The sequence below is a fragment of the Cuculus canorus genome, chromosome 2 (genome assembly GCF_017976375.1).
Source record: "Cuculus canorus isolate bCucCan1 chromosome 2, bCucCan1.pri, whole genome shotgun sequence".
NCBI lineage: Eukaryota > Metazoa > Chordata > Aves > Cuculiformes > Cuculidae > Cuculus > Cuculus canorus.
In genome coordinates this window covers 114,199,579-114,225,223 of record NC_071402.1, presented here as the reverse complement: position 1 = coordinate 114,225,223, position 25,645 = coordinate 114,199,579, and the positions used below count along the sequence as shown (strand labels likewise).

General features: G+C 43.6%; 1 protein-coding gene across 2 annotated transcripts in view; it reads left to right on the top strand.

Moving 5' to 3' along the window:
* Positions 1 to 9,994: 9,994 nt before the first annotated feature.
* The window catches only part of CDCP1 (CUB domain containing protein 1), a 29,720-nt gene continuing 14,069 nt past the window's right edge, over positions 9,995 to 25,645 (top strand). The window contains exons 1-2 of one of the 2 annotated variants that reach the window (XM_054060544.1): positions 9,995 to 10,196; positions 24,807 to 25,010. In XM_054060544.1, coding sequence (XP_053916519.1) covers positions 10,121 to 10,196; positions 24,807 to 25,010 — 280 coding nt within the window. In that variant the 5' untranslated portion in view covers positions 9,995 to 10,120. Of the gene's footprint in view, positions 10,197 to 10,974; positions 11,118 to 24,806; positions 25,011 to 25,645 lie in introns of those variants that run through there. The other variant, XM_054060546.1, reaches the window with a different exon arrangement.

Genomic DNA, 25,645 nt, shown 5'->3' with positions numbered 1-25,645 from the left:
TCCTGCATACTGCCAGGAAGGTTGGGACATCAAAGTTTTCTCTCCTCCTTGTTTGTCTCCACAAACCTGCACTGAAAGCCTCTCCTGAACTGATCTGTAGGTGCCTGGCTACCTTATTGTTCTCTGTGAATGCTAAAGGATGCAAACACCTCCTCATCCTGCTCTTACTACAGAAGCTGGTGCCTCTTAGCCACATTAGCTCTGCAGGACATTTGCCATAACCTCCATTTCAAATGCTTTGCAGAACCAAATGTGCAGAAATTGAAGTCAGGAAAGTTTAAGACCTAGGCAAGGGAAAGGTATAAATGTTATATAGGATCTGCCCCTACTCAATTCCATGAATGTGAAATTCTCTGATGTAAAAGGCTGGCAGTGGGCTTGAGTTCCCAGCGGGGGATGTTGTGCGTGATCTCTTGGCAGCAGTGACATTTTCGTTCAGCTGACTCTACCTGTGCAGAACAGCAGGAATATTTGACAGCACAAATTAAAAGTCAAATTAAATCAAGCAAGGAAAATAACATAGTTTAAAACATACACCAAAGGTTCACGCTATGTCCTGTTACAAAATTAAATGGAGATATTTTGCACCTACCTTTCTCAAAATATTTCCCTGAAATAGAAGATGTGACTTAATGTTTTGCTAAAGGTGGACTGAACACCAACGGATTTTTACAATTAATTTATGATACAGATGCAGTGTCCTAGAGAACAGGCTCTCTCTCCTCCTGTTTTATACATAGCTTTGTTAGGAAGCAGTTACCAGGCTCAGTCTGTAAGGACTCATTTGAGAGAGCTCGGTGCCCTCTGCTGAGCTTGAATGAACAGGCAGTGATCAGGAAAGAGAAAAGATTTTGAGCATTACCAGCGCATGTTCCTTGTCCAATAAATGGGACATTTGTAAAGTAATTTTCCACCTAGACTGTGTTTCTCCCAGGGATTTGATAAGCCTTTTTAGTAGAAAGTAGCTGTTTTCTGGAGTCTGGCTCTAAAATCCTAGGAGAGAAGTTCTCCTTACTGGAAACATTATTTGCTCTTGGAAAAGCTGACATCTGTACCAGGTACACATATTGTGATTTGCAGATCCCATGGTATTTGTATAATCACCATAAGCAATGTGAGCCAATTATCTTCTGAGAAATGCTGATTTTCTAGTAATGATCACTACTGTGCCTTTCACCTAAGTTTTGGTCTTTAGCATGCAAGCCTGGGGATTCATGAATGTATCATGTCGGTGGCAGAAGTACAGCAACATGTATTACAAAACTAGTACCCAAAAGAGCACTAGATAACCTGCAAACATGAAAATAGAGCTAGACCTTGCCCCAGGACTGTATCTTCTCGGTATTAGCAGGTTCTACAGAAAGTTTCTGCTGATCCATGTGCTTTCAACATCCAGACTATCTATCTTCTGAGAGAGGCTCAGCTCTTCCAAAACTCAACTCCTCTCTTCAGAGGGCAAAGCAACGTCTTCTCCAGCTGCTTTTGAAAACAAGAGACCCACTGCAGTCTGTAACTTTAACTGAGAGTAACATTTCTGAGAGTTACACAATCTCCATTGTCACAGCATCAGAAGACACCCCAGGACCCTCAGATTTGAATCTATTTAAGCTTTGTAGCACTGATGACAAAGGTGTTGCTGTTTTTCTTTGTTAAACATTAGTCAGTGGAAGCGCAGAGAGGCTAAAACTACATCGGTAGGATGCAGTACAGATCTCGACCAGGGTGACACAAACCCCAGTACAGCCGATAAGTTCTCTGCCTATTTAACTCACCCTGCTAGGAAGTTGGGTGAAGCAAGGCTAACGAGGTGTGCAGCGAGGGCAGGTGGGAAATGATGGGCAAATGTATAATTACTGCCAAGTGCAAAGACTGACTGCTGTGCTCCCATTCCTGAGTAGGGTTTTTAGTATCATACTTTGTTTCTATAAACCAGACCTAGGATGCTGGACCTGAATGCCTCAAATTCCTGGAAAGCTGAATCCAAATCCAGGTGACAGCTTCTCAGCTTAGCATCCTTCAGCCCACAGAAATTGTTACAGCAGCATTGGGAGCCGCTTGAACAATCAAAGTGTAAATGCAATGTCATTGGGGCATCACATTCAGCTTTCCCAGGCTTTGGTGACAACGGAATCTAACCACAAACTTTTCAGTTAAGCCAAAAAAAACTTTAACAGTTCATATTATCCTGTTGGGCAGAATTTCACTTTTTGGATACATTCTGTATAACTTAAAATAGCTTCAGCATATGCTTGCTTCTTCCTCGGTAAATGTTTCCAGGAAAGTCTTAGCAGTCTTGCTTGTGGAATAAGAACTTTCGCTTCAGTTTCCCAGACAACCTGCTGCATTTGCACCTGGAACATCACTGCAAAATCCCATTAAAGCCCACAACTGTCTTTAATCACTTACCTAGTCTTCCCCCACCCCCCTGTTTACCCGAGATATGAGTGGCAACAGAAAATCCTGGGATGCAACTCCCTGTGCTTGGGAGCTTTATGGAAGGACTGTCAGTGCCAGACACAATTGGTGTCTGTCAGAACTGGATCATTTCAGTGCCTGATATAACCTGTTTAAAGACAGAATATTATGCAGTAGGCACCTGATTCACTTTCCTAATGAATCTGTAGACTTTTACCGAGGCACGGGAATGTTAGATCACATACACAACTCATAGAGGAAACCTCAATGTCTCAAGCTCTTTCAAAATTTACTGTTTTTACCGAGATAGGTAATAGTGCAGGCACATCACCAACAGTTCCCACATCTAAAGGACCCATTACATAAGTGTGGGCATGAGAGCCATGGGGAACCACTGATCTCTCCGTGGAGTCCCTTATGTGACTCACACTAAGTGTACATGTAGGTATACATGGTAGTTTGTAGTGGCATCCTATTCTACAAGTTGTTTGCCACACATACTATTTATATCTTTTGCTATCAGAGCTTGAGCATCTGTACTACAGATGTCTGTTTAAACTGACAAACAGATACATACAGTATACAATAAAATACCAATCCTTAAGCGTAGAGGAATGTTCCTGCTGTTAAGCTGGTTTGTTATGATTTCTCTTAGAGACAGATAAAGATGATGGAATATGACTACTCCCTGACAAAAAATTGGGTTTCTTCCCAGAGGCTCAGAAATGCTCAAGCCTCGAGACACTCTCTGCTGTCTTCCTTGCTTGTGTGTTTGATATATGATGAGTACTAGCTTCCTATGCAAGCAGGTTAGTCCTTTCAGGCCACAATGTCTCATAAGGTAAGGGAATATATTTTATGCTGAACCACCCCTGACCACTCTTTGGGAGCAGATGGATACAAATCAGCCAAATAGCCTCTCTGGCTTCCTGATACGTTTTCTTCCCTTGCATTTTGCATAGCACAAAGCAGAAGGAGGCAGGTAGCCCTTCATGAAGTCCCACTTCTATGTCTTTTTCTGGGTAATCACCTTTTAAAATACAAGCAGGAAGGAAAAACTAAGTTTATACCGAAGAGAAATGAAATGTACCAGAGGTAGCAATTTCTTTCCCATGCTGCTGTAACAGCATCACATTCTTCACACCCAGTTTCACTGGAAAATTGCAAGTTATCTGTTTATCAAAATATGCTCAGGGAGAAACCCTGCTCACCTTCTTTATGTGAATGAGTAACCCTTATTTGAATGAGCAGTTCATCCAGAGGTAGAGTTTCAAAGCATGGTGTGACCCACCTCCTCCTTTGCTCAAGGTGCAGCTTTTCGCACTCGCTTTCTGCTTTGCCTCTGCATCCAGCCCTGCTTGTGAAGTCACAGGCAAACAGCAACAGATCTCGGGATAAGACCTTGTCCGTATAACTTCCAATCTTTAAGGTAAGCCAGTTTGTCTAATAGGTGTGCACTTCAGAACTGCCTCACCACTGTGATGAGAAAAAAGCCCCGTGCTAACTCCTTGACTGAAGGGTAACTCCAGTCAGCTCCAGGGCTTTTTCTGTTGCGGCATAAAATCATTCAACAAGCTGTAACAAATGTTGTTGTGCTCGCTGAACAATATACCTGCCAAGTCAAATTGGCGATATCAACACCAGCATTTTAAATGCCCTGGCAACAGAAAACTTTCTTGAAGCTATTTGGGTGCTTTGTGGGTGTATTTTCAGGTAACAAGCCTTGGCTCAAAGCCCTGCATCGATGCATCACTGAATCTCACTCATATTAAAAATCTAATTTGAATCCATATTCAAGTGCTGTAAGCAGTCACTGTGCTTCCTACAATTCATCTAACCACCGTGAATAACTTGGAAACAATTAAGCTTTTGACCAAAATTACATGCTACGTGACTTCAGTCTCTGGAAGATTGATTCATTGACTTCAAAATATTCCATTGAACATCATTATAGCTGGGCCTAATCCCTTCCCTCCACTTTTTATGACTGATAATGTGCTTATTATGACATGCAGAGCTGTACTTTTTATTTGACGTTATATGTATCTTTATTAAACATTACAATAGAGTGACTGCCAAAACCAGCAAGCAGGTGTTTTACAGGTGGAGCACAGATAGACTTCAAGGTTGTTTTGAGAACAGCCTTAAGTAAGTGACTAACTTGAAAGCAATGGAATTTAAGTACATGCAAATAATTGGGTTTTATTGTGGGAAAGTCTATTCTATCCTGTCCTCCAGAGATAAACTTAATCCTTTGTCGAGAGGGCTGTGTGGACGAGAGCGAGTGTCAGTAAGACATCGATCATGCTGATTACAAAATTATCTAAGTACATACCTACATTTATCAGAAGGGCGCTGACTTGAATGCATGTTGGCATTTATATTCACTCCCTTTCCTTGCTCCTCTTGAGTTACTTGCTTTCCCCTGAGAAGTGACTCACCAGATGTGGTCAGGGGCACTGGGGAAGACTTACCCTATGGAATAATTTTAGTAGAAATAGCACTTTAGTTGAAGAATTGCTTTAAGAAGTTATCAAAAGAAAGGAAATGTGCTCATATAATTTACATTTTCACAAATACACAAAGAAACGTGAGGGTCTGTATGCCTGGTAGTCAATAAAATTCCCATTTTCTCATATATTTGTTGAGGCAGTCATGAGACTCCAGTTCCTGCTGCTCCAGGCAGCTGCCACAAACAGAGGAAAGGTGTTGCATCCCGTGTACCATGGCAGATATGCTCTATTACTATAGTTGGATATTCCTGCCAGAATACAGAGATGCTGTATGTCGTACCATGCTTCCAGCACAGGGAAGAAGATGTTATGCATCATTGCTATTCTCAAGTGCAGCAGAACTGGAGAGCCAGGGCATAGCGATTACCCTAGTAGATCAGATCTCAGTACTAAATGGAGCTGTACTCACTCTTGTCTGGTGCCTGCAAACTGTTCTGCTCACTGTAGCACATCCTCTTCTCTGTTACAGGCTTCTGCCACCTTTTGCTTGTGCATTTGCAAGCTCTGTGGAGCAAGTCTTGTTCTTAGTGTTGGTATGGCGCTGTGTTAGGTATGGCCTTTAGGTATCACCACAGTATACAGTCATAAAGCAGCTGCTCGATCTGATCTCTTTTTAATAACAGAGGAGACGAAATACTCAGAAATTCAGCTAGAATTCCTGGTGAGTGCCCTCTCACCAGCACGCAGTACTTGTCCAGTGCATTTTGGGCAGCTGGATGAGTGTCACCCATTTGGCTGAAAGCTGCTTTTGTTTACACAACGAAAGCAAATGCTACCTCATACAGCAGCTGTGGTTCAAGCACAATGAACTGCATCTTGATTATTCTCATTGAGGCTGCATCGGCTCTTCTACCACCTGTCTCATGGGCACCTGCGCTAAATACACACCCTATCATTTCAAGACTCACGGAGCCTGTTCTGATGTTGAGAGTCAGAGCATGGTAGAAACCACCAACCTAAAAGTTACTCAAGTGAACATTCTCTCATTAGGACAAAGAGCACATTTACCTGTGTTTCTCTCTGCCTGAGGTTATTGGATATTTTCTGAGTAGAATTTTGCCCAGGGCTGACTGTGGGAGTCAGTGCCCATGTGCCATGTACAGTTATTACTTTAACGATTTCATTCTAGGTTAAAAAAGTAGGGAGCAGAATCTCTCATTAACAACTATTGGTAGGAGTAACACTGGCTCTGTCTTTGATGTGTTCATTTAGTGATGTTACAAACACTGTGGGGATAAGGAAGCTGAAGCAGGAGATTTGCTCCTCAAAAATAATACGGTTTAGAATTAATGCGCTTCCATTTATAGCTTTTCTGTGGGTTTTCTAAAACTTGCTCTGTGTAATTAATAGGGCATTTCCAGGCAAGAGAATATGATTCCCATAGACAGAAGACAGGAACACTTTTGACTAACCAGCACATGCACGCTATGTTTAGGTTTTTAAACCTATTTTTATCTCTTCCCTGTCTTCTCTTGCTAAATTCACATTTCCAAGATGATCAATCCTAGCTCCTCCTCCTCAGAAGTCTGTCATCATTACTGTGGTCAGCTGGTCAGTAAAGCTTGCCACTGAAGATACATGGCCCATATGAAACAACTGCTCCAAAGCACTTCAAGTCTTGCTGAAGAAGAATGCTGCAAAACAACAAAGAATGTTAATGAGGATTAAACCCTCTGATTTTCTACATCACTTCCAGCTGGACCAGGGCACTGTGTATTAACCTAATGAGAGGCAAAAGCCAAATTATCAGGTTTTGATGGAGCTTGAATTGCATGTAGGCACACTCTGGCTGCAGAGGCAATTATTTCTCAGTCCCTAGGAGTTTCAGTCCATAGACTTGTATACTACATTAAAGTGATCCATTAAGGCTGGCCCTCAAATCTGACCTGGCTGACTCTTGTTCTTCTCTGAGGTAATGATTGTAGAGCAGGAAGGAGAAACATAAAATTATACATGCTGCTTTTGCTCACCTCCAGCCTGAGACAGAAGCAAGAGATGCCTGCAGGAGGGTAGGTCTGCTTACAGATGCTTTCATATTAGGACCAAATCAGTATCTTTCAATATATAAATATCACGAAAAAGAGAGGAAAACCAAAAATGCCTTGAGCATGAAAAAAAAAAAAAAGAAAAGAAAAAAATATATTCAACAACAAGACTGACTGAGGGAGTTGCTTGTCAGCTGCATCAGCTGAACTAGACACATAGACAAATTGATGGTATCACAAGAGTACTCACCTCCTCAAGGAAATACACTGAAGTGGAAGCTGATAGCTATTTCAAAGGACGTTTTGGTTAAAAGATGTGTGAAAGGAGGACGATCTCTTACTTTTCCTCCTGTTCTCCTTCTTTCTTCATTTTAGAAACAAAGTTAAAGCCATTAAAATCATAGCAAAGGGGACTGAGCTACTTTTATGCTTAGCACATCGATGCTTGCCATTAGACTGACAATTGTCTACCTCTTGTCCTCACTCTTTGCAGACAGAGAAGTCTGATTTTAGCAAGGTACCTGTTTAACAGCATTCATTTTCAGAGCATGCTTTCCTACCACCAAGATGCTGGAGCATCATCATGGAGAGTAGTGCACCTCCGTTTGCACTGTGCTCTGAGGGTCAGGGTGTTTTGGGGCAGACATGTGGAACGATTCTTTAACTTTAACCCTGCCAGCCCCAAGGACTCTGGTTAGCATCCTGGCATGCCTAGACTAAAAGTGTCGAGGGTGGTTGACTCTTCCACTGTAACTGATACTAGAGCAACCAGGATTGCTACTACTCTAATGAAGTGCATTAGCTGTGCAGACCTTAATGATGCCAATGGAAAATGCTTTTTGTTGGTGTTTTTTTTTTCCCATAGAGTTATATGTACAGTCAGTCAATGTTTTTTTGACTTGAAGTGGTCATTTCTGCATGCTTTCCCATGTCAAATATTTTAAGCATCTTAATCCAGATATCTAAATTGTTTATGGAACAGCAGATGTCCAAATCCACTAGGAAGTGACTCTCATCATTAGCCAGTCTGTCACTACACAGCCCTTTCAACCCCACAGAGAAGCACTAGTTCTTCTGTCAAACTGGGGAAGTCATAAGGACTATCCATTCCTTGGTCCATTATCTCCAAATCAAAGGGAGCTGAACTTAGCAGTTTCACAGGGATAGTGTTAGACTGCCTAGCTAATGTTTATAGCATTTACTAAGAGAATTACATGATGATGTGGTCACTAGAAGGGTGACTGAGGAGAACAGAAGAGCAACCAGACAGTGGGTGATTTCTCGTTCTGTGCTTCTACACCCAAATTAGAAATGATAGAATAGCATTTAGAACAATAATGGACATAAACCCACATATGTTTTGGCAAGTCTATCATACTTTTTCCATGTTTTGATCTAGAAAAGAACTAAAAAGGAACTGTAAAGTAGCACAAAGCTGATGTAAGAATTACCTACCATGGGAAAGTACTGAATTTCATGAAGATGTGAAACTTGCAAAGACGTAACACAAACTAAAATCTGTGAGCTGACAAAAAACCCCTTCTATTTCTCCAATAGGAGAAAAGAAAACCTCTAGCCCTTCGTATTTCCTTATGCTAATGAAGTAGCAGCAGAACCATTTTGAGCCTAAGAAATCATTGTTCCCTCTCGTATGGCTGCAGAACTCCCACCCATTAATTTCCCTGCAGTCTGATAACCAGTTAATTACTTTCTTATTAACAGTTTATTCAAAATTACTAATTTTCATTCCAAAACACTGATCTATTTTTTTTGCTGCACACATTTTCTTCTAATTGCATGTTCTTCATTAAGATGAGTAAAAAGCCATACTATGCAGAAGACAACTGAACTATAGATTTATTTATAAAAGAGGTGTAAAGATCTTCCAGGAGAAAATGTGTTGTTGCCAGCTGAAATCAGCAAGAGCAAAGGGTCTTCGGTCTTCTCTAAATCTTGGTGTTAAATCTGTTAAAGGTCTTGAACTTCTGACATTATTTTGATGTTTCTACTTCTTCGAACATGAATATTCCTGTCCACATTTCTGTAATAGCCAGGTGCTGTTGTGGGCTAATATAAATGTACTGTTTTTTTGCAATGATATTGCCAAAGAAACAAATGGCAAAAGTGATGGCATGGAATTACTGGAAGATGAGCTGTCTCGCATTAGTAAGGTATTTACTCACTGGGCAAACATCTATTCCTGACTACATCATGATGGTTTCTGCTCAGATTTATTCATTGTAACCCAAACATTTAATAAGTAGGCTACAAACTGCTGTCTGAGGAGAGTAACCTACTTCTGTGTGAAATGAGGCACTTCTGATAAGAGAATCATAGAACAGTCTGGGCTTATAGAATCATAGAATGTCCTGAGTTGGAACAGACCCACAGGGATCATTGAGTCCAACTCCTCTTCTTGCATAGGACAACCCCAACATTCACACCGTGTGTCTGAGGGCATTGTCCAAATGCTTCTTGACTATTTTTAGGCTTGGTGCCATCACCGCTTCCCTGGGGAGCCTGTTCCAGTGCTCCACCGCTCTTTGGGTGAATGAAGAGCCTTTCCCAAACAGCCAACCTAAACCTCTCCTGGCACATCTTCCTGCCATTCCCTCATTGGTGGCCAAAGAGAAGGGATCCGCACCTGCTCCTCCACCTCCTCCTGTGGTGATAAGGCCTCCCATCAGTCTCCTCTTCTCCAGGATGAACAGACCAAGTGACTTCAGCCGCTCCTCATACAGTTTCCCCTCTAAACCCTTTGAGGGACCTTTAAAGGGCATCTAATCCAAACCCGTGCAGCCAGCGGGGTCTTCTACAGGCTGCTCAGAGCACCATCCAACCCGACCTCGTCCGTGTCCAGGGTTGGGACACCTACAGCCTCTCTGTCTCAGCGCTCCACCGCCCACAGGGGCGGCGAACTCCTTCGGCAGGAGCAAATAACCTCGGAAACGGGGAGAGGGAAGCGCTGGGGGAAGGTTCTGAGAGCAGAGACCACCCAGCAGCATCATTCCAGCCACTGACTACGAGTCGGCTCCACCCCGGCAGCGCCGGGAGCCTCCCCCAACCCTTCCCATCCCTCTTTCCCCCACCCTCGCCTGCCGGGAGGAAGAGGAGGGCTCTCACCTGCCCGCCCCGCCCCGCCAGGTGCGGCAGGAAGCGGCGGGGCCGGAGGGAGACCCGCGCCCGCCCCGGCTCCTGTGCGGGGCGATGGCAGCGGGACGGGCGCTGCCCGTGCTGCTCACCGCGCTGCTCGCCGCCTCGGCGCAGCTCCTCCAGCGGGAAGGTAGGGACTTTCGATGCCCCCCGGGCTCTCCTGAGGGGGCGTTCTCCCTTCGCCCCCCCGTGGGGCTGCTCGGGCAGGGGGGACCCACCCGACGGGCGGCCGAGCCCTGCCTTGCTTTTCTTGGCCACGCCGTTCAATAAGTACTAGTATTTAAAGGGGAGAGCGCATTAATGCTGGATCGCATCTCTGAGGTGCGTGCGGGGCTTTTCGGTAGTTGTAGCCCCCCGGGAGGAGCGTGCGGGGTCCTCGCTCCCCTGTGCGGGGGGAGCTCCAGTTTTCCCAGGCGGTCACCATCCCGCAGCCACGGTTCCCGCGGCTCTGCCCGGCTCCTCGCCCTCGGGAGGTGGCCTGGGCGCACGCCCTGCTGTGCCAGCGACCTCGGGCACCGCTTGAAAAGAGCGTAGAAATAGGGACATCCACTTTTCAGCATCTCTCGTGTGTGCGTTCCTTTTTCTTTCTCTGGCGGGCCCTCCACTTGGGTCGTGACAGCCTCGTGCAGCCCTACAGGCTTGGGGAAGAGTGGCTGGAAAGCTGCCCGGCATTAAAGGACCTGGAGGTGTTGGTTGGCAGCCCACTGAATGTGAGCCAGCGGTGTGCCCAGGTGGCCAGGAAAGCCGGCAGCATCCTGGCTTGGATCAGAAATAATGTGGCAGGAGGAGCAGGGAAGTGATTCTGCCCCTGTACTCAGCACTGGTGAGGCCGCACCTTGAAAACTGTGTTTAGTTTTGGGCCCCTCACTACATGAAAGACATTGAAGTGCTGGAGTGTGTCCAGAGAAGAGCAACGAAGCTGGTGAAGGAGCTGGAGAGCAAGTCTTCTGAGGAGCAGCTGAGGGAGCTGGGGTTGTTTAGCCTGGAGCAACGGAGTATGAAGGGTGACCTTATCGCTCCCTACATCTGCCTGAAAGGAGGTTGTAGCGAGGTGGGTGTCTCTGTCTCTTCTCCCAAGTAACAAGCTATGTGATGAGAGGAAGTGGCCTCAAGTTGTGCCAGGAAAGGTTTAAATCAGATATTAGGAAAAAATTATTCACTGAAAGAGTGGTGAAGCATTGGAACAGGCTGCCCAGGGAGGTGGTTGAGTCACCATCCTTGGAGGTATTAAAAAGAACAAAATGCGTAGACGAGACACTTCAGGGCATGGCTTAGTAGGCATGGTGATGTGTTAGTGGTTGGACAAGATCTTTTCCAACCTTAATGATTCTATGGTTCTAAGTTACTTTGTTGTTACATCCTCACTTGCTAGAGTATCAATCGTGCAACCAACTTCACAAAGTTCTTTTCCCTGGATGCCAAAGGGGCAGCTGAATTACCTGTAAGGAGGAGGAGCTTGCAGGATGGTACTCTGTGTTGGACCATGTGTTTGCATAAGCTTTTAAGTGAACAGAATCGTATTATTTATGTAGAGCAATGGATGAACTGTACCTGCAGGGAAATGGAATGGCTTGTGTGCCCTGCCATGTCAGAGAGGGAGACAGCTGCTCACCACAAAATCTGTCTCTTGAAATTCCTGGATGCTTCGTGCAATTCTGCACATATATCCCATGACTGATTTCCGTAAATCTTGTCTGCGACCCCAAAAGAATTCTAGTTATGAATGCAGAGTATATGGGGTTTTCATCAATTTCCAAAGCTGCTTGATTGCAAAAAAAAAACCCCATCCTGAATCTGAACTGTTTCAAAACTATTAGTCTTGTGAAAGATTCCTGAAGTATGAGTCCTTCTATACAAAAGAACTGCTGAGTTATTTGCAGTGACTGTGAATAACCTAAAGAGTCTGATGTGAAATATGTGCCTTTTTAACATTTCTGTTACCTTTAACTGCCTGTTTATAGTGAAGTGTGGCTCACAGCCATTGTTATTATAAACAATGCATTCTAAATGTTGACTGAGAAATTGGACAGCACTGAGGTTTAAGTTTCAAGCTGTCTAGTCTTTTAAATAAAATATTTGTGTTTAATGCTCTGAGTCAAGTGAATTACAGCTATTTGCCTCCTAAGCCCCTTCAAAGGAAAAAAGAAAAAACATCATACTGTAGTTAACCATGTTGTTATGAATGAAAACAGACTTTTAAAACCTTAAATGGGTCAGCGCTAGAAGGAGAGGGGCTAGATTTCCCAAAGGTCTTGTATAGTTGAAGTAGCAAATGAAAAAAACTCTTGATTGCATCTTTTTTCTATATAGATCTAGACCTTCACTGGAGAAGCAGCCTATTAATCCTACGTTCACACATTAATCCAACCTATCTGGTCAAACTGTGTTATCAAAATCCTTTGTGCCTTTTATTTTTCCTCCCCATAAATCTTCTTGGTATTTCACCTTAAACTTCATGGACTTGTTTTTGAGGCATAGTACAGCTCTTCTTGAGACAATGTCTTTGACCTTTCCTTATTATCATCTGTTCCGGCATCTTCCTCTCTGTCATGTTTGAAACATCCAAGAGGATTATGCATTTGCATTGGCATGTAAAAAAAAAAGTTTCTACCTGCTTTATGCAAGGTTTGAGCCCACGCCGTTGGTTTGGTTGCGTATAGTAGTAAGCAGGATACAGGCTGTGTGGTGGCTGTGTCCCTGGACAGCCAAGCAAGTCTGCTTTGTGTGTGATTGTAATAGCTCTTATCATGAAAACGGCAAAAACAAATCAGATGGGAAGGTACAGGAAAACAAAAGAAGATAGGGAGTCTGATGAATAATGTCTAGTCTATTCTTACTGTGCAAACTTTCTCTACAGACAAATGTCTTTGTGGTCTGGGGGTTTCTTGGCTTCATCTAGAGGAAGCGATGGGGGGGAAGTTCTCCCCAGCCTGTGACCTTGCCCTCGGTCAAACCATGTAGTTGCTCTGTAAAGCAAAGTTAGTAACAATGAAGTAGTACAAAACACCAGAAGACCCACCAGTGTGCTGCCACTGTTGGTGATCCCTCTTCCTACCTCCTTCTCTTCCTTTCCAACTGCATGCTTCCGCTTGCTTGTCCCTCTCCTGCAGAAGCACCGCTGCTCCTGTGTGCCATGTCCTCTGTCATTCCATCAGACTCTAACTCGGTTCCTTCCTCCTCTTTGTGGATCCCCAGTCCCTCTTAAAAAAGACATGGTTTAGTCTTGGCTGCGTTCATGGCATGGGTTGGCAGGCTGGAGTTAGTGATGGTGTGAGTGGAACTGGGGAGGGGAACGGTGCCTTCCCAGGTTTTTGGTGTATCTCATATGCCTGGTGCAACCTTTATCCTAGTGGGAGTTGCTGTTGTCGTTGCACAAGAAAAACTGTAGTTGAAACATTTCTCTGAGCAAAAGTTTGTCCTGAAAACTCAAGATCAGGTTAACACTGTCCCCCGCACTCCTGTGTAGTTTGTGATTTTTAAGGCGTTCCCTTTGCCCTGGTGCTGATGTTGGTACCGGCTCTACTGTTGCTGCATTTTGGCTGCAAGTTGCAGCAATCTCCCTGTCAGCGAGGCCAGGTCTTGGCTGGATGTGCAGAACCATGCACAAGGTAGCCAGGAGGCATGTGTGCCTCTTCTTGCTGATTAGTGAGGCTCTGGTGGGATGACTACAAATCTTAGTGTGCCTGTCTCTAAAGTTGTCTCTTGTCATCCTTGATGAACTGCTTTCCTCTCTCACCTTCTCCCTCTGCTCTTTCCCAGCAGGTGCAGTATTATAAGGCTGTCTTTACTTTCCTGTAGGAATGTGTAGCTCAAGCATGGCTGGTTGCACTATCTTCAGAGGAGCTTGTGGTTTGTCTTCAGATGCAGCTTTGTGCAACATAAGTTATCAAACGAAACCTTGGTTAACTACCTAAAGAAGTATTTAGTGCAACAGCTGTGCATGGCTGTGGGAATGTGAACAAAGCATAGTGTATCTGACCTTTGAAAATGCGTTTTGCAACTGAAAACATTTATTTGAAATGCTAATAATGAAATTAGTCAGACTTTTATGATGTCTATGAAACATAAGGATGCTTTAAATCTGAAATATTTGTTTATATGGTAGAATCTGCATGTGTATTTCAGGGTTTGTCTTTAAAGTGTCATTGTTATGATAAATGGATCTGCAGATAATGATGCCTTTTTCTTGCTCTACCCTCCACTTAACTTTTTCTTGGCAACTGACTGATCTGAGTCACGTATCAGTCTTAACATGGATAGCTGTTGCCTTTAATAAAATAAGCTCCAGGCAGTTAGCAGGGTCTTTCTGGTGTTCTGACAGAATATAAATAATTGGCCTGTTTGTGCTTCTCTGAAAGTCAGTTGAAGTCGGATTGTTTTCTTTCTGAGCTGCCATTTGTTCATGCAGTTGTGATCTCTGCTTTTAAGACCAGAATTAATGTACATGAATATTCAGTTGTACTTTTTTGTATATTTTCTTGCTTGCCTCATGCCGTTATCAACCTGGAGTGCTTAGCTTTTACTTGTTAGAAGATAACGTGCGTAGTAACTTATAATTTATTGTGTGTTTCAGTTCTGATGTTACTGCCTTAAATTTTCCACTAGAAAATACACTTAATTCTTTATTTAACTCAATTCCAGATTTTTGGAGGTTTGGCATGTTTGTTTTTAACAAGTAAGCCATGCCTATGTGTGGCTTTCATTTGTTTGTCTCTTTCAAGTCTGTAAGGAGGAAGAAGTAATGTGACAGCCCAAGTGGAAATGTGAGGGGGTGGGAACATGAAAATGTTTGATGATTAATACACTGAATTGAACTTCTTGTCCACAGCAGCACGGGTGTCCACCAATTTGGGTGCCCCCACCAGAGATCCTCAGTTAGGTTATGATCTCTGGAGTCATGTCTGCATGAAGGTTCTCCAGCAGCTGTACTCTTGATCATGGTGTTACTCTTACGCAAAACAGAAAACACCAACAAATAGCAGCCATTTGGCTAAGGAGTGGCCCAGGAGAGAAGGAAGGTGATGTGGTGGGCTGGTGAGTTTTTTGTGCTCATTTGGCGAGCTGTGGTGGCTCATCAGCCAAAAAATAATTAAGAGGGAACTGGCTGAAAGGGGTTCTTTTGACATTGGCTCAAGGCATTGGCCCAAAGGACTGGCTGGGGGAGAAATGGGTGGAAGGTCTGGAGTTGAAGCTCATGTCCAGTCTACCACCATGGACCTGTGCATAGAGGAAATTATTTTTCAGGTAGAAGATTGCTCTACACTGATTTTTATTCTGACTTGTGTGCCTCGTCTTGTCACACTGTAACAGGAGTTTCTAGAAATCAGGGCTTGCTTTATGAAACAAGCAAAGAACTCTTTTCCTACCTGATATAAGGTATCCTTCAGATCAGTTGTGTTCAGGCTTGTTAATTACCAAAATGAATTAATCTTATCTATAAATGATATTGAACTAGAAGTGAAAGTAGGAGAAAAGCTACTGGAAAAAAGTTTTGACTTTTTTAAATATGAAGCAGCAGTGTTTTCACAGGTAAATATTGCTGGGCCTGGGTTTATTGATATAATTGTTATCACCCAGCTTACTTGATATTTGTACATATATATGTTACATAAAAAGCTTTGGAATCCACATGTTCGGTCTCTGCCTAAGACTGAGGTGTTGGCACAACTTTACACTTTGTTCATTCCAGGAATATTTCATATTAGAAATACCACGAGGACCTATCCTTTGAGAATAAAGTCAATACACTTTTGGCTTTACCTGTGTTGACTGGTACAGCAATATGTGACAGGCGTATGGTGTGTTTGCAAATTAGTGTAGATAATGGGTGAGTAACTCTCTTCCTTCTTCTCTAGTCTCTCCTTATTGATTGGATTTTCACTTGCATTTTGTAATTGCTAATAGTTGAACATGGTCTTCTTCAAGTCCTGGGCAGTGATAGGCAAATGCAAACAGAGCAGTGGCCATGCATGGAGGTGCACACCTTTGTGTTGTAACTGGTGTGGGGCTGCTGGTGATACTGGGTGATCGCTGTGTCTGTGCGGTGGGAAGCTGGGTGCTGCTCACCGCTGTCATGAGTGGACTGTTTAACTGAACTGACCGGATTTTCTTATTATGTCTGTGGCAAGGACCTCCCACTGTCTTCTGGGCACTCCTTTTGAGCTCTCCCTTTGGATACTTTCTGGTCTTGGTCTCCACGCAAGAGCTCCTAGAAAGGCTTGCTGCAGCAAAGTTCGGCTAGAGGATCTGGGAAAAATGGGTCTCAGACACCAGTTTTGATCTAAATGGACTTGTTTTGAGTAACTCTATATCCTCTCCCCTTGCTTTTCTTAAGTTTCTCTTAAAATCTTTCTACGGTTATACATTTTTTAATAATTTTTATAATTTATAAACTTTTGCCCAACTTGGGAAATGACTAAAGCTGCTACCTGAAGAGCTGCAACAGTTTCTGGGACACTGGCAGTCTTGCTGGGGCTGTTCCGAGTATCCCTGTCAGACCTCAGCTCTGGAGTGGACCGTGTGCCTGCTGCTTTGTTTTGTTGGAGCCCAACCATTAACCAATTCCTACAGAACACCCGGTGACTTGTGATGGTCTTTGAGTAGGATTCAGCAGACAGAGCTTGGGCACCATCCCTGGACTCAGTCTTCTCTAATGTGATGGAGGTGTGATCGTGCAGATTACTGTTGGTCAAAATCTGCTTGTGCCACTAGGGTGTGAAGGAAGGGACATGGGTTGCGCTGCACTTAGTAAACTGTTGACTGCTGTCAGAGCAAAATCTGTTTCTTTGTTAGCTGGTGGCAGAGGCAGGGGTTTCCTGCCTATAGCTTAATCTGCCCGGTATCGATAGTATTGATGGGAGTTCCTGGAAGACTTTCAGGAAGATGCAGCTGAAGAATTGTGCTCTAACGTTTAGTAGGTGTGCATTTTGCCTGTTAGTAAGGTCTCGTCTGCTTCTGAGCGCCTAGGCTGCCAGTACTGTGGGAAAACAGGTTTATGGGGTTTTTTTACCTATCTCATATAGTGGGGAGAAGTCTCACCTGTACTGGTTCCATTGGATACCTTTTAACAACCATCCTCAAGGGTGCCATGGGATAGCTTGCTTCAAACTGTGCCAGTTGATTTCTTGGGAACAAAGTGAGTGTGGTTACTTGCTGTCAGAGCAAATGCTTATTTGGAGATATACAATCACGCTGGCATTTTGGAGTTGGCCCTAGGTCTGTGGGTGGAGCTGGGATATAAGTGTATGGAGACAGCAAACTGAAGAGTGAGAAGGGATTATTTGAACTTCCTCAGAAGTGAGAGACAAAGATCTCTTGGCAGGATATTTGGCATGGGAGGGACCACTGATTGTGAAATGTGCTTTTCCACCTTCATTAACCAGAGACAAGACCGAAGAGCTGCTCAGACATGCTCCAGGATGCTGTCCTCTTGCTGGCTTACATCAAGGTAGGGATGAATAGTGCAAGCAAACACCCCTTTGATCAAGGGAGGCTCCTGCAGTGACTTGCATGGTGTCTGTGTTCCTTGTGCCAGTGTGACATTTTCCTGTCAAGTTGCACAGACCCAGGTATCTTACATTTTGTATGTTGTATGTGAGTTGGTGGTCAGCCTGTGGACAGCATTCACTGAGCTTTGTCTCGTTTCTACCAAAACAACAAAACTTAGTATCTGTAAAATAATAAAGGCAGCCCAGAGTCAAAACTCTCCCTTCTCCAATTACAGCTAGACTTGCCAAGTCCCAAAGTGTCCTTTTTTTCCCCCCTATTTTAAACATCTTGTATGTGATTTATGTCCTAATTATCCTTCTAAAAACATTCCAGAGAAAGTGGTAGAAGTACTAAAATTTATAATTGTGGGTTTTTTTTTAAAGTTATTGTTAAACTGAAACTACATTATTCCTTTGAAATATTACAAGTTAACTTAATGAATTAACAACTTTTAAGTGAGCAGCCTTGTTGGCCTGGGGTACTGACAGACCTGGTCTGGTGAATTGTGCTGAGATGGCTTGTAACATCACTGTTGCAAAGTGTCCACCCTTCCTCCCTGATAAGGAGGAGAATGGAATGTGTGACATCTCACCTGCTTCATATCCCCATCCTGGCTATCCATTTAAACTATCAGTGAAGAATAGAGGGCTGTACTGTGATGGCTGAGGAATGGATATTCTCTCCCAGGTGCCCTCTCCTGAGGTGTGGGTGGCTACGCTGGCATAATAGTCATTGGCAGCGTCTATCTGTAAGTGTTTACAGACTGTACAGGTCTTAAGCTTTAATTTTCTGGGTGATTCCGTGAAAGCAATCATTTCACAAATATGAACCTCGTATGCCAAGCATCTGTGGTATTGGAAGACAGCTACAAATATAAGAGCAGAAGGACATCATTGAGCAATGTAGAGGGTACGTAGCTTACATTTAAAATATAAACAGAAAACCTGTTTGCTTTATTAAGTCCAAGAGGATTTCAGCAGGTTGCAGAGTTGGTTGTAGTTTGTGATTTGCTTGTGCCCTGTTTGCTGCTCACAGCATCAGGTGAGAAAATTATAAATGGTGTGTGGGTCCTTGACTAATTTTTTGAAAGGCTTAAAGTTAATGTCAAAGCATTTACCTGGATGGGCATTGGAGGAGTGGACGATGCATGAGCAATTGAGTGCTGTATTTAAATCGGACAGTTGGACTCAAATTGACAAAAGAAATCTTCAATAAGGCAAGTACAAAATGTTAGTCAGCAAAATCTTTGAAATATTCTTTGACCTGTTGGCAAACTTGAGTCAACCTGCCGTGAATTCTGTTGCAGGTGAAGGGAAATGGATGATCAGGTATAGCATTGGTGCATCTCTCTTATTTGAGCCATTGGGACCATTTGCTCAGGATGCAGGAGCTGGAGCCTGCAGTCCACATTATGCAGGAGACAGCTTTGAGGTTCCCCTTACTGAGTGAAGGGTGGTGTTTTGGATGGATTGCTCTGAATGTGTACTGACAATACTGCTGTCTCCAGCACCAAAGCTGTCTGTTAGATCAGCAACAGGAGTTCATGTGACTTGAAACTGAAGTCATTCAGCTTATGGTGGGGTCGCTGTGTTATTGAGTCATACTTTTTGCTTCTCACTGTCTTGCCATGACCTTTGCAGTAGATTACATATAGTGAAACAACCCCAATGGGCTAACAGCATGCCTTTGGGCCAGCTTCCCTGCAAGGGCTCAGAAGAGGCTGTGAGCTTTCCAGGAGAGCCTACTGAGCTTAGAGGCAAAGAGAACTGCAGTGCCATCCATGTCCTGAGGCAGTGTCACAAAGTGCATGTGCTGGATGAGCCCGTTCTCCAGAGAGGTGTGCTGGTTGTGTGGGTTCAGATCCCCCACAGACAGAATCAGAGTTTAGATCCAGGTACTTCATATCTGGAATGAGTGTTGTTGCTACTCACCTTCTGCAGCAGCCCATCTCCTCCAGCTGCCACTGTCTTGTGAATGGTGTCTGAGTCAGCCCCATCCAACTGGTTTTTATTAAAAATGGATGAAATTAAGCAACCCATGATTTAACTGGTATGAGCAAACCAACAGTTTTCGTATGTTATTTTGAGATAAATCAATATGTGAGATTTTTTTTTTTTGCTGGGGACTCTTGTCAACTTTGGTTTCTTGTTCTGTCTCATTTTTAATTGTTTTAATCCACACAGTGAAGTCATGAAGCAATCCATAGAACCTTATGGATAAATTACTGCAATAAAACGCAGCCTTCTAGCCAAAACCAGTTGGACTCTGTTCTCACTCTAGCTTTGCTTAGCAAGGCACTGTACGTAGCCATAAAAATTTTTGCTGTCCTGCCAAGTCCTTTCCTTGTATATACATATGCATGCTCTCTGTCCCTCCCTTTGTCTTCTACATTGCATCCCCGTATTGTACAGGGAAAACGGCCGTTTGTCATTTATATACACATACTAAAACATACTAGGGGATTAGTGTCAGGTACAACTGCAGTAGATAAATTTAAGTTAAACTCTGAAGAGTAATTCAACTTGGTTTACACTAGGCAGTTTGTTTCTAACTGAAGTTGGAGGGGTCTGAGCATTAAAGTTGGTGAACACTTCGGAAAAATTACGCGGTTGAGGAAAAGCTAGCCAAGGTGCACTTGTGCAGAGAGGAGCATGACTGAGTGATAAAGATGCTGTGATGAGACAGCTGTCGTTGTGGAGCAGTCTCAAAATAAGCAGTAGCAAATCCAGCTGTGTCAGGGAATGTGCAGATTGAGATTGGGGTAGTTGAGGAAATAGCTAAGGGAGGTTGTAAAACTAATTGCTTAGGGATGGGGGAGGGGGGAAATCAGAGTGACATCAATTGTCTACATCAGCCTGTGAAACAGCTCACAACTGGAAGCTTCACTTCTGGTATCTTCCAGTCCAGCGCTTTCATTGTGTACGCTGAGACTAGGTCCAGATTTGGCAATGCTTCCTCTTGTTGGTTTGGATATCCGGTGTGTCATCCCTGTGCGGCATTAATGAAGCATGGAAATTCCTTCTTTACAAGAAACGTGTGCAGTTACTGGTAATCCTAATAAAAAGGGATGCAGTGGGAATCGTAGACAATGACAGATCAGTATGAGTCATGAAGAGGCTCATTCATCTTTATAAAAGCCACGCAAAAAAGGTGATTTTAAGTAGTCTTTTATCTTGCAAGCATGTGGCTATAGTTTGGTGGGTTTAGCTATTTAGTTATTCATTTTTGCTGACTACATGAAGTCTGGGTAGGGGATGAGAAGCAAAATCACCAGGCAGCAGAAATCAAGTCTTTCAAGGGCTGGGGAAAATGATGCTTTGTTTTGATGCTTTTAAGAAGGCTTTTCTTATTTCACAACATCATTCAACATGTTGAAAATATCTAATCCTTGTTTTTGGCTCAGGGCATGTATTTGTTTTACTTTAAAGCTGTTCATTTATGGTTGGACTCAATGACCAGTGGGTCCCTTCTAACCTAGTGATTCTATGATTCTGTGAGCTTGAGGTTATGCTTAAACTTATTGCTCTTAAATAAAAACAGTCTTAGAGCCATACCCAAGCATTTGGTACAGAAGTGCTGGCTGTTAGTGACCCAGGTGCATTTCTTCATCCTGCCAGGTTGGCCATGTGGTTGTGAGAAAAAGATGAGAAATGGAAGAGTGATAACCGTTAGATAAGAAAGTGAGGAACAGAATTTTCAGTCATAGTTAAACCGTAGATGAGCGTGACAATTATCATCTGCAAGGAAAGTGTCTTCTGTCTGTACCTATTAATTATTTATATTATGCTGTTACACTTCATACCTGCCTGATGTAAACATCAGAAAAATTGTGGCCATCTGAGTCAAAGGGTATTTTGTGCCCTAAGTGTGATAAATAATAAAAACACAAATAACACCCAAAAATGTCCAGTGGTATGGAAAATGAGCTAGGCTGGAAGTGATCATTTCACTTTCTGTTCTGAAAACTGCTTCCTCCTGCAGCATAAGGAAGAACAGCTCTGGTTGCTGGCTTTGCTTTATTCTCTTTTCCCCACCCCATGGATGTTGCCCCTGTGATTGACCTCTGTGTGTTTCAATGGTCATTGCACAAGACAGTTCTTAGCCTTTATGGTCACCTCTTTGGTTTTTCCTTGAGAAAACTCAGATTGAAAAGCTCTGAGAAAGTGTTTCTAAAGCAGAAATGCAGATTCTGAGTAGTGCGAGCCATGGGAAGTGGCAAAGGAAGTCGGTGGAGGCACTCAGGGCAAAGGGCTGAGGTCCTGCCACTTAAAGATATATTAAGTTACTAAATGACCAGATTCCTACTGGTGGTATAGAGGTTTAGTAAAGTCATCCTTACAAGTATGTGCAGAAATTTGGCAAGCCTCTTGGTATTCAAGGTTTTCATTTAAAGCCTTTGATCCTGGTGGCAAACAGGCAAGGCAGTTTCAAGGTCTTGTTAAGTCTTTTGACTTCAAGATTGTGCAGAAAAGACAGAAAGGCTGGAAAAAGGCTCAAGACAGACAAAACTCAAATAAAAGCACAATGGAGTATCTTGCTACTCACTATAGCAGTGAGACTTTTAATGCCTGATGTTTGCAAACCTGGAGGTGCAGCATTCCCAGTGACAATAACCTGTGCTGACTGGTTAATCCTCTGGGGTTTTGCAAAACATTGTATTGAAAATCACTCCCTGCAAACCCCTGAGACTGCTCTAAAAATCAGGAGATTTTAAAGGGGAAGGTGAGAGATAAGACAGGTGGTTTTGGGGGAACTTATGCTCCACACTTCTCTCTTCAGCCATGATGGCTAAAGGTTTTGGTTGGGGCGCGTGGGCTGGTTGAGGGTCTCTGCTCATCTGCCACGAGAGGGCTCTGAAGATCAAGGGTTCCCATTGTGTGCTCAGCCCCACACCACCCAACATTCACCAGGTGACCCTCCAGCTCTCTGGGCTTTGGCCAGTGTCCTTACCACCACCGCGGCAATGGCAGCTGGCACAGACCAGGCTGTATGTTTAGGTGCTCAAGGGATGGTGAGCAGTTTGGCAGAGCCTGGGGCACCCTGCAGAGTTGCATTTCTGCAACAGCTGTTCTCCTGCACCTGCCTGGAGATGTGAATGGCTGTGGGGGTTGCCTTGGTGTGCCAGGCTGCTGGTTTTGCTAGGGTAAATCTGTCTTTATTTGGGTTAATGAGCAAGAGGATTACCAACCTGGCATATGAGCAGAGCTTTGTCGTGCAGCGCAGTGTGCTGTCCCACTACTTTGAAGAGAACTTGGGGTACCTGTATTTCCTAGATCTTAATTTTTGTATACCTAAATTAATTTTTTCACATAAACACTAGAAGCACATGTGTTGTAGGCACTGTAGTTGTATCTTCTGTACAGTAAAATAAGGAAGGAGGAGTAGTGAAAACAACCGGCAGAAAACTTGACAACTGACCTGTTGTCAGATTTTCAGTTGGGGCTGGGATATGATTGACTTCAATGCAGACTTACTCGTTTCAGCCAGAGCTAGGTTCAGTCTTTACTAAGCATCAAACTGATGCTAATAACTTTTTTAGTTGTCTTGACTGTCTGGTTGGTGCTCCTTCACGTCTTGTATTGTGTATATGTTTTTAGAAGACAGTCAGGTTTGGATGAATTGGTTGCAGTTTGTCAATGAGAAGATTGTTCAGCAACCAGTTTATTCTATGGCTCCAGTATTTCCTGTGAGAGCTGCTGCTGCATTTGATAGTGCTTGAGGATGGGTTGAAATCTGAGAAGATTGAGGCTTCTAGGTATTTTGCAAAATCTCAAAGTCTATGGTGCCTATGTCAGGGATGGAGAGGAGATATCCACAGAATCACAGAATCACAAGGTTGGAAAGGACCCATTGGATCATCGAGTCCAACCATTCCTAACACTCCCTAAACCATGTCCCTAAGCACTTCATCCACCCGTTCCTTAAACACCTCCAGGGAAGGCGACTCGACCACCTCCCTGGGCAGCCTCTGCCAGTACCCAATGACTCTTACTGTGAAGAATTTTTTTCTGATATCCAACCTGAACCTCCCCTGATGGAGCTTCAGGCCATTCCCTCTAGTCCTGTCCCCTGTCACTCGGGAGAAGAGGCCAGCTCCCTCCTCTCCACAACCTCCTTTCAGGTAGTTGTAGAGAGTAATAAGGTCTCCCCTCAGCCTCCTCTTCTCCAGGCTAAACAACCCCAGCTCTCTCAGCCGCTCCTCATAAGATTTGTTCTCCAGCCACCTCACCAGCTTTGTTGCTCTTCTCTGGACACGCTCCAGAGCCTCAACATCCTTCTTGTGGTGAGGGGCCCAGAACTGAACACAGTACTCGAGGTGCGGTCTCACCAGTGCTGAGTACAGAGGGAGAATAACCTCCCTGGACCTGCTGGTGACCCCATTTCTGATACAAGCCAAGATGCCATTGGCCTTCTTGGCCACCTGGGCACACTGCTGGCTCATGTTCAGTCGGCTGTCAACCAGCACCCCCAGGTCCTTCTCTTCCGTGCAGCTCTCCAGCCATACTTCCCCCAGTCTGTAGCGCTGCATAGGGTTGTTGTGCCCCAAGTGCAGGACCCCAAGTGCAAGCACACATGGTCCATCCCAGGCCACAGGTGCCTTCTGTGCTGCTGGGGGCTGTTGATGGATGTCCTGTACCTTCATGGAATGAGTTGTTAAAGGTGGGAAAGGTGAGAGAGGACCATGACCACGTGAATAAACATCTGTTGGTATGTGCTTTTGGTATCACTGGAGTACCTAATCTGGTCTGTAGTAATTGTTGGGGCATACCCAGAGATTAATTTGGTACCATTGGGTGCAGTTAAAGTTGAGGGTTACTTTGTTTTTTGGCTGGGGAATGAACTTCCTGAATTGAGTCACAACCTCACAAGTGCATTAAAAAATGAAGCAGTCTCTGTGATGGGTGTGAGACTGCAACCCAGAATTTGGACAACAGATATTTTAAAGGAATAGCTGAGCTACTTTATAGAAGTCAAATAAACAACACTGTTGGAAGTAAACTGCAGCAGAACTGGTCATACACAAATTCAGTGTTTACCCCTCTCTGGGCACATGCAGCAAGTGTATTTCTGTGTTGTCTGTACCGTACCGAGAGAGCTGAGGCATTTTCTGTAGGTCCGATACCAGACACGTTTGAGAAAGTGGATGCAAATAGTCTTTCTGAGTATGTGGCACCATTGGGAGTGTGTGGAGGGGCTGGTGATACTCACACATCCTAATAACAAAACACTTATATTTATTTTTCTTTATTAGCTTCCTTCATGATCTCGCTCCGCACAGTGGACAACATCACAGTTATGATTAAGTTGAGATCTGGTGTTTCACCAAGCTGTCAAATTCGTATTAAAAATGTCATCAGGCCTGAACTCAAGATAAAGCCTGGGGAGAATGTGACTTTTACCTTCACTTGTAGTACTCCAGAGAAGTATTTCATCATGGATATTCAGAAGAATATTGGTAAGATATAGTTCTTAAATTTTTTCCACCAGTGGTAATTTTCCTCCAGTAAAATCACACACTGTTTTTCTGTGATTCGACATTAAGGTATCCCTTATCTTGGGTAAGAAGAAAACTTTAGACACTGATAAATAACCTTGAATTACTAGAACTAAGCAAGTTAAAGAAGTCTGTATTATGGCTGACAGAATCAATATTAAATTGGCTGTTCTGGAAACAGTTAAATGACAGTTTGGGGCATCAATTCCTCGCTGCTTTCCCTTCTCCCACAGTTTATAAGCCCATCAATGAATCTTTATTGCTTTCCAAAGCCTCTGAGCACTGATAATGATCTGTTATCCACATTGGTCATTGAACATCTTAATTGTGTCTATAAGAGCAACAGAAACATTGAAGACATGCACGTTTCCTTATGTTTAATGAAAATTATTAAAGCCAAGAAACTGAAAATTTGGAATTGGTGGAAGTGAACCTTCATTTGCCTTGAATGTTCTCCCTGGGTTCTGTATACATAATATATACACTCAGTATACACTCTTTATTGGTGTGAAAATGTGCTACTGCTCAGCAAGGTGTGAAACTGAATTGGACATTCAGTCTTCAGTAACGTCTTTGCTATTTTTGGAGTGGTGTTT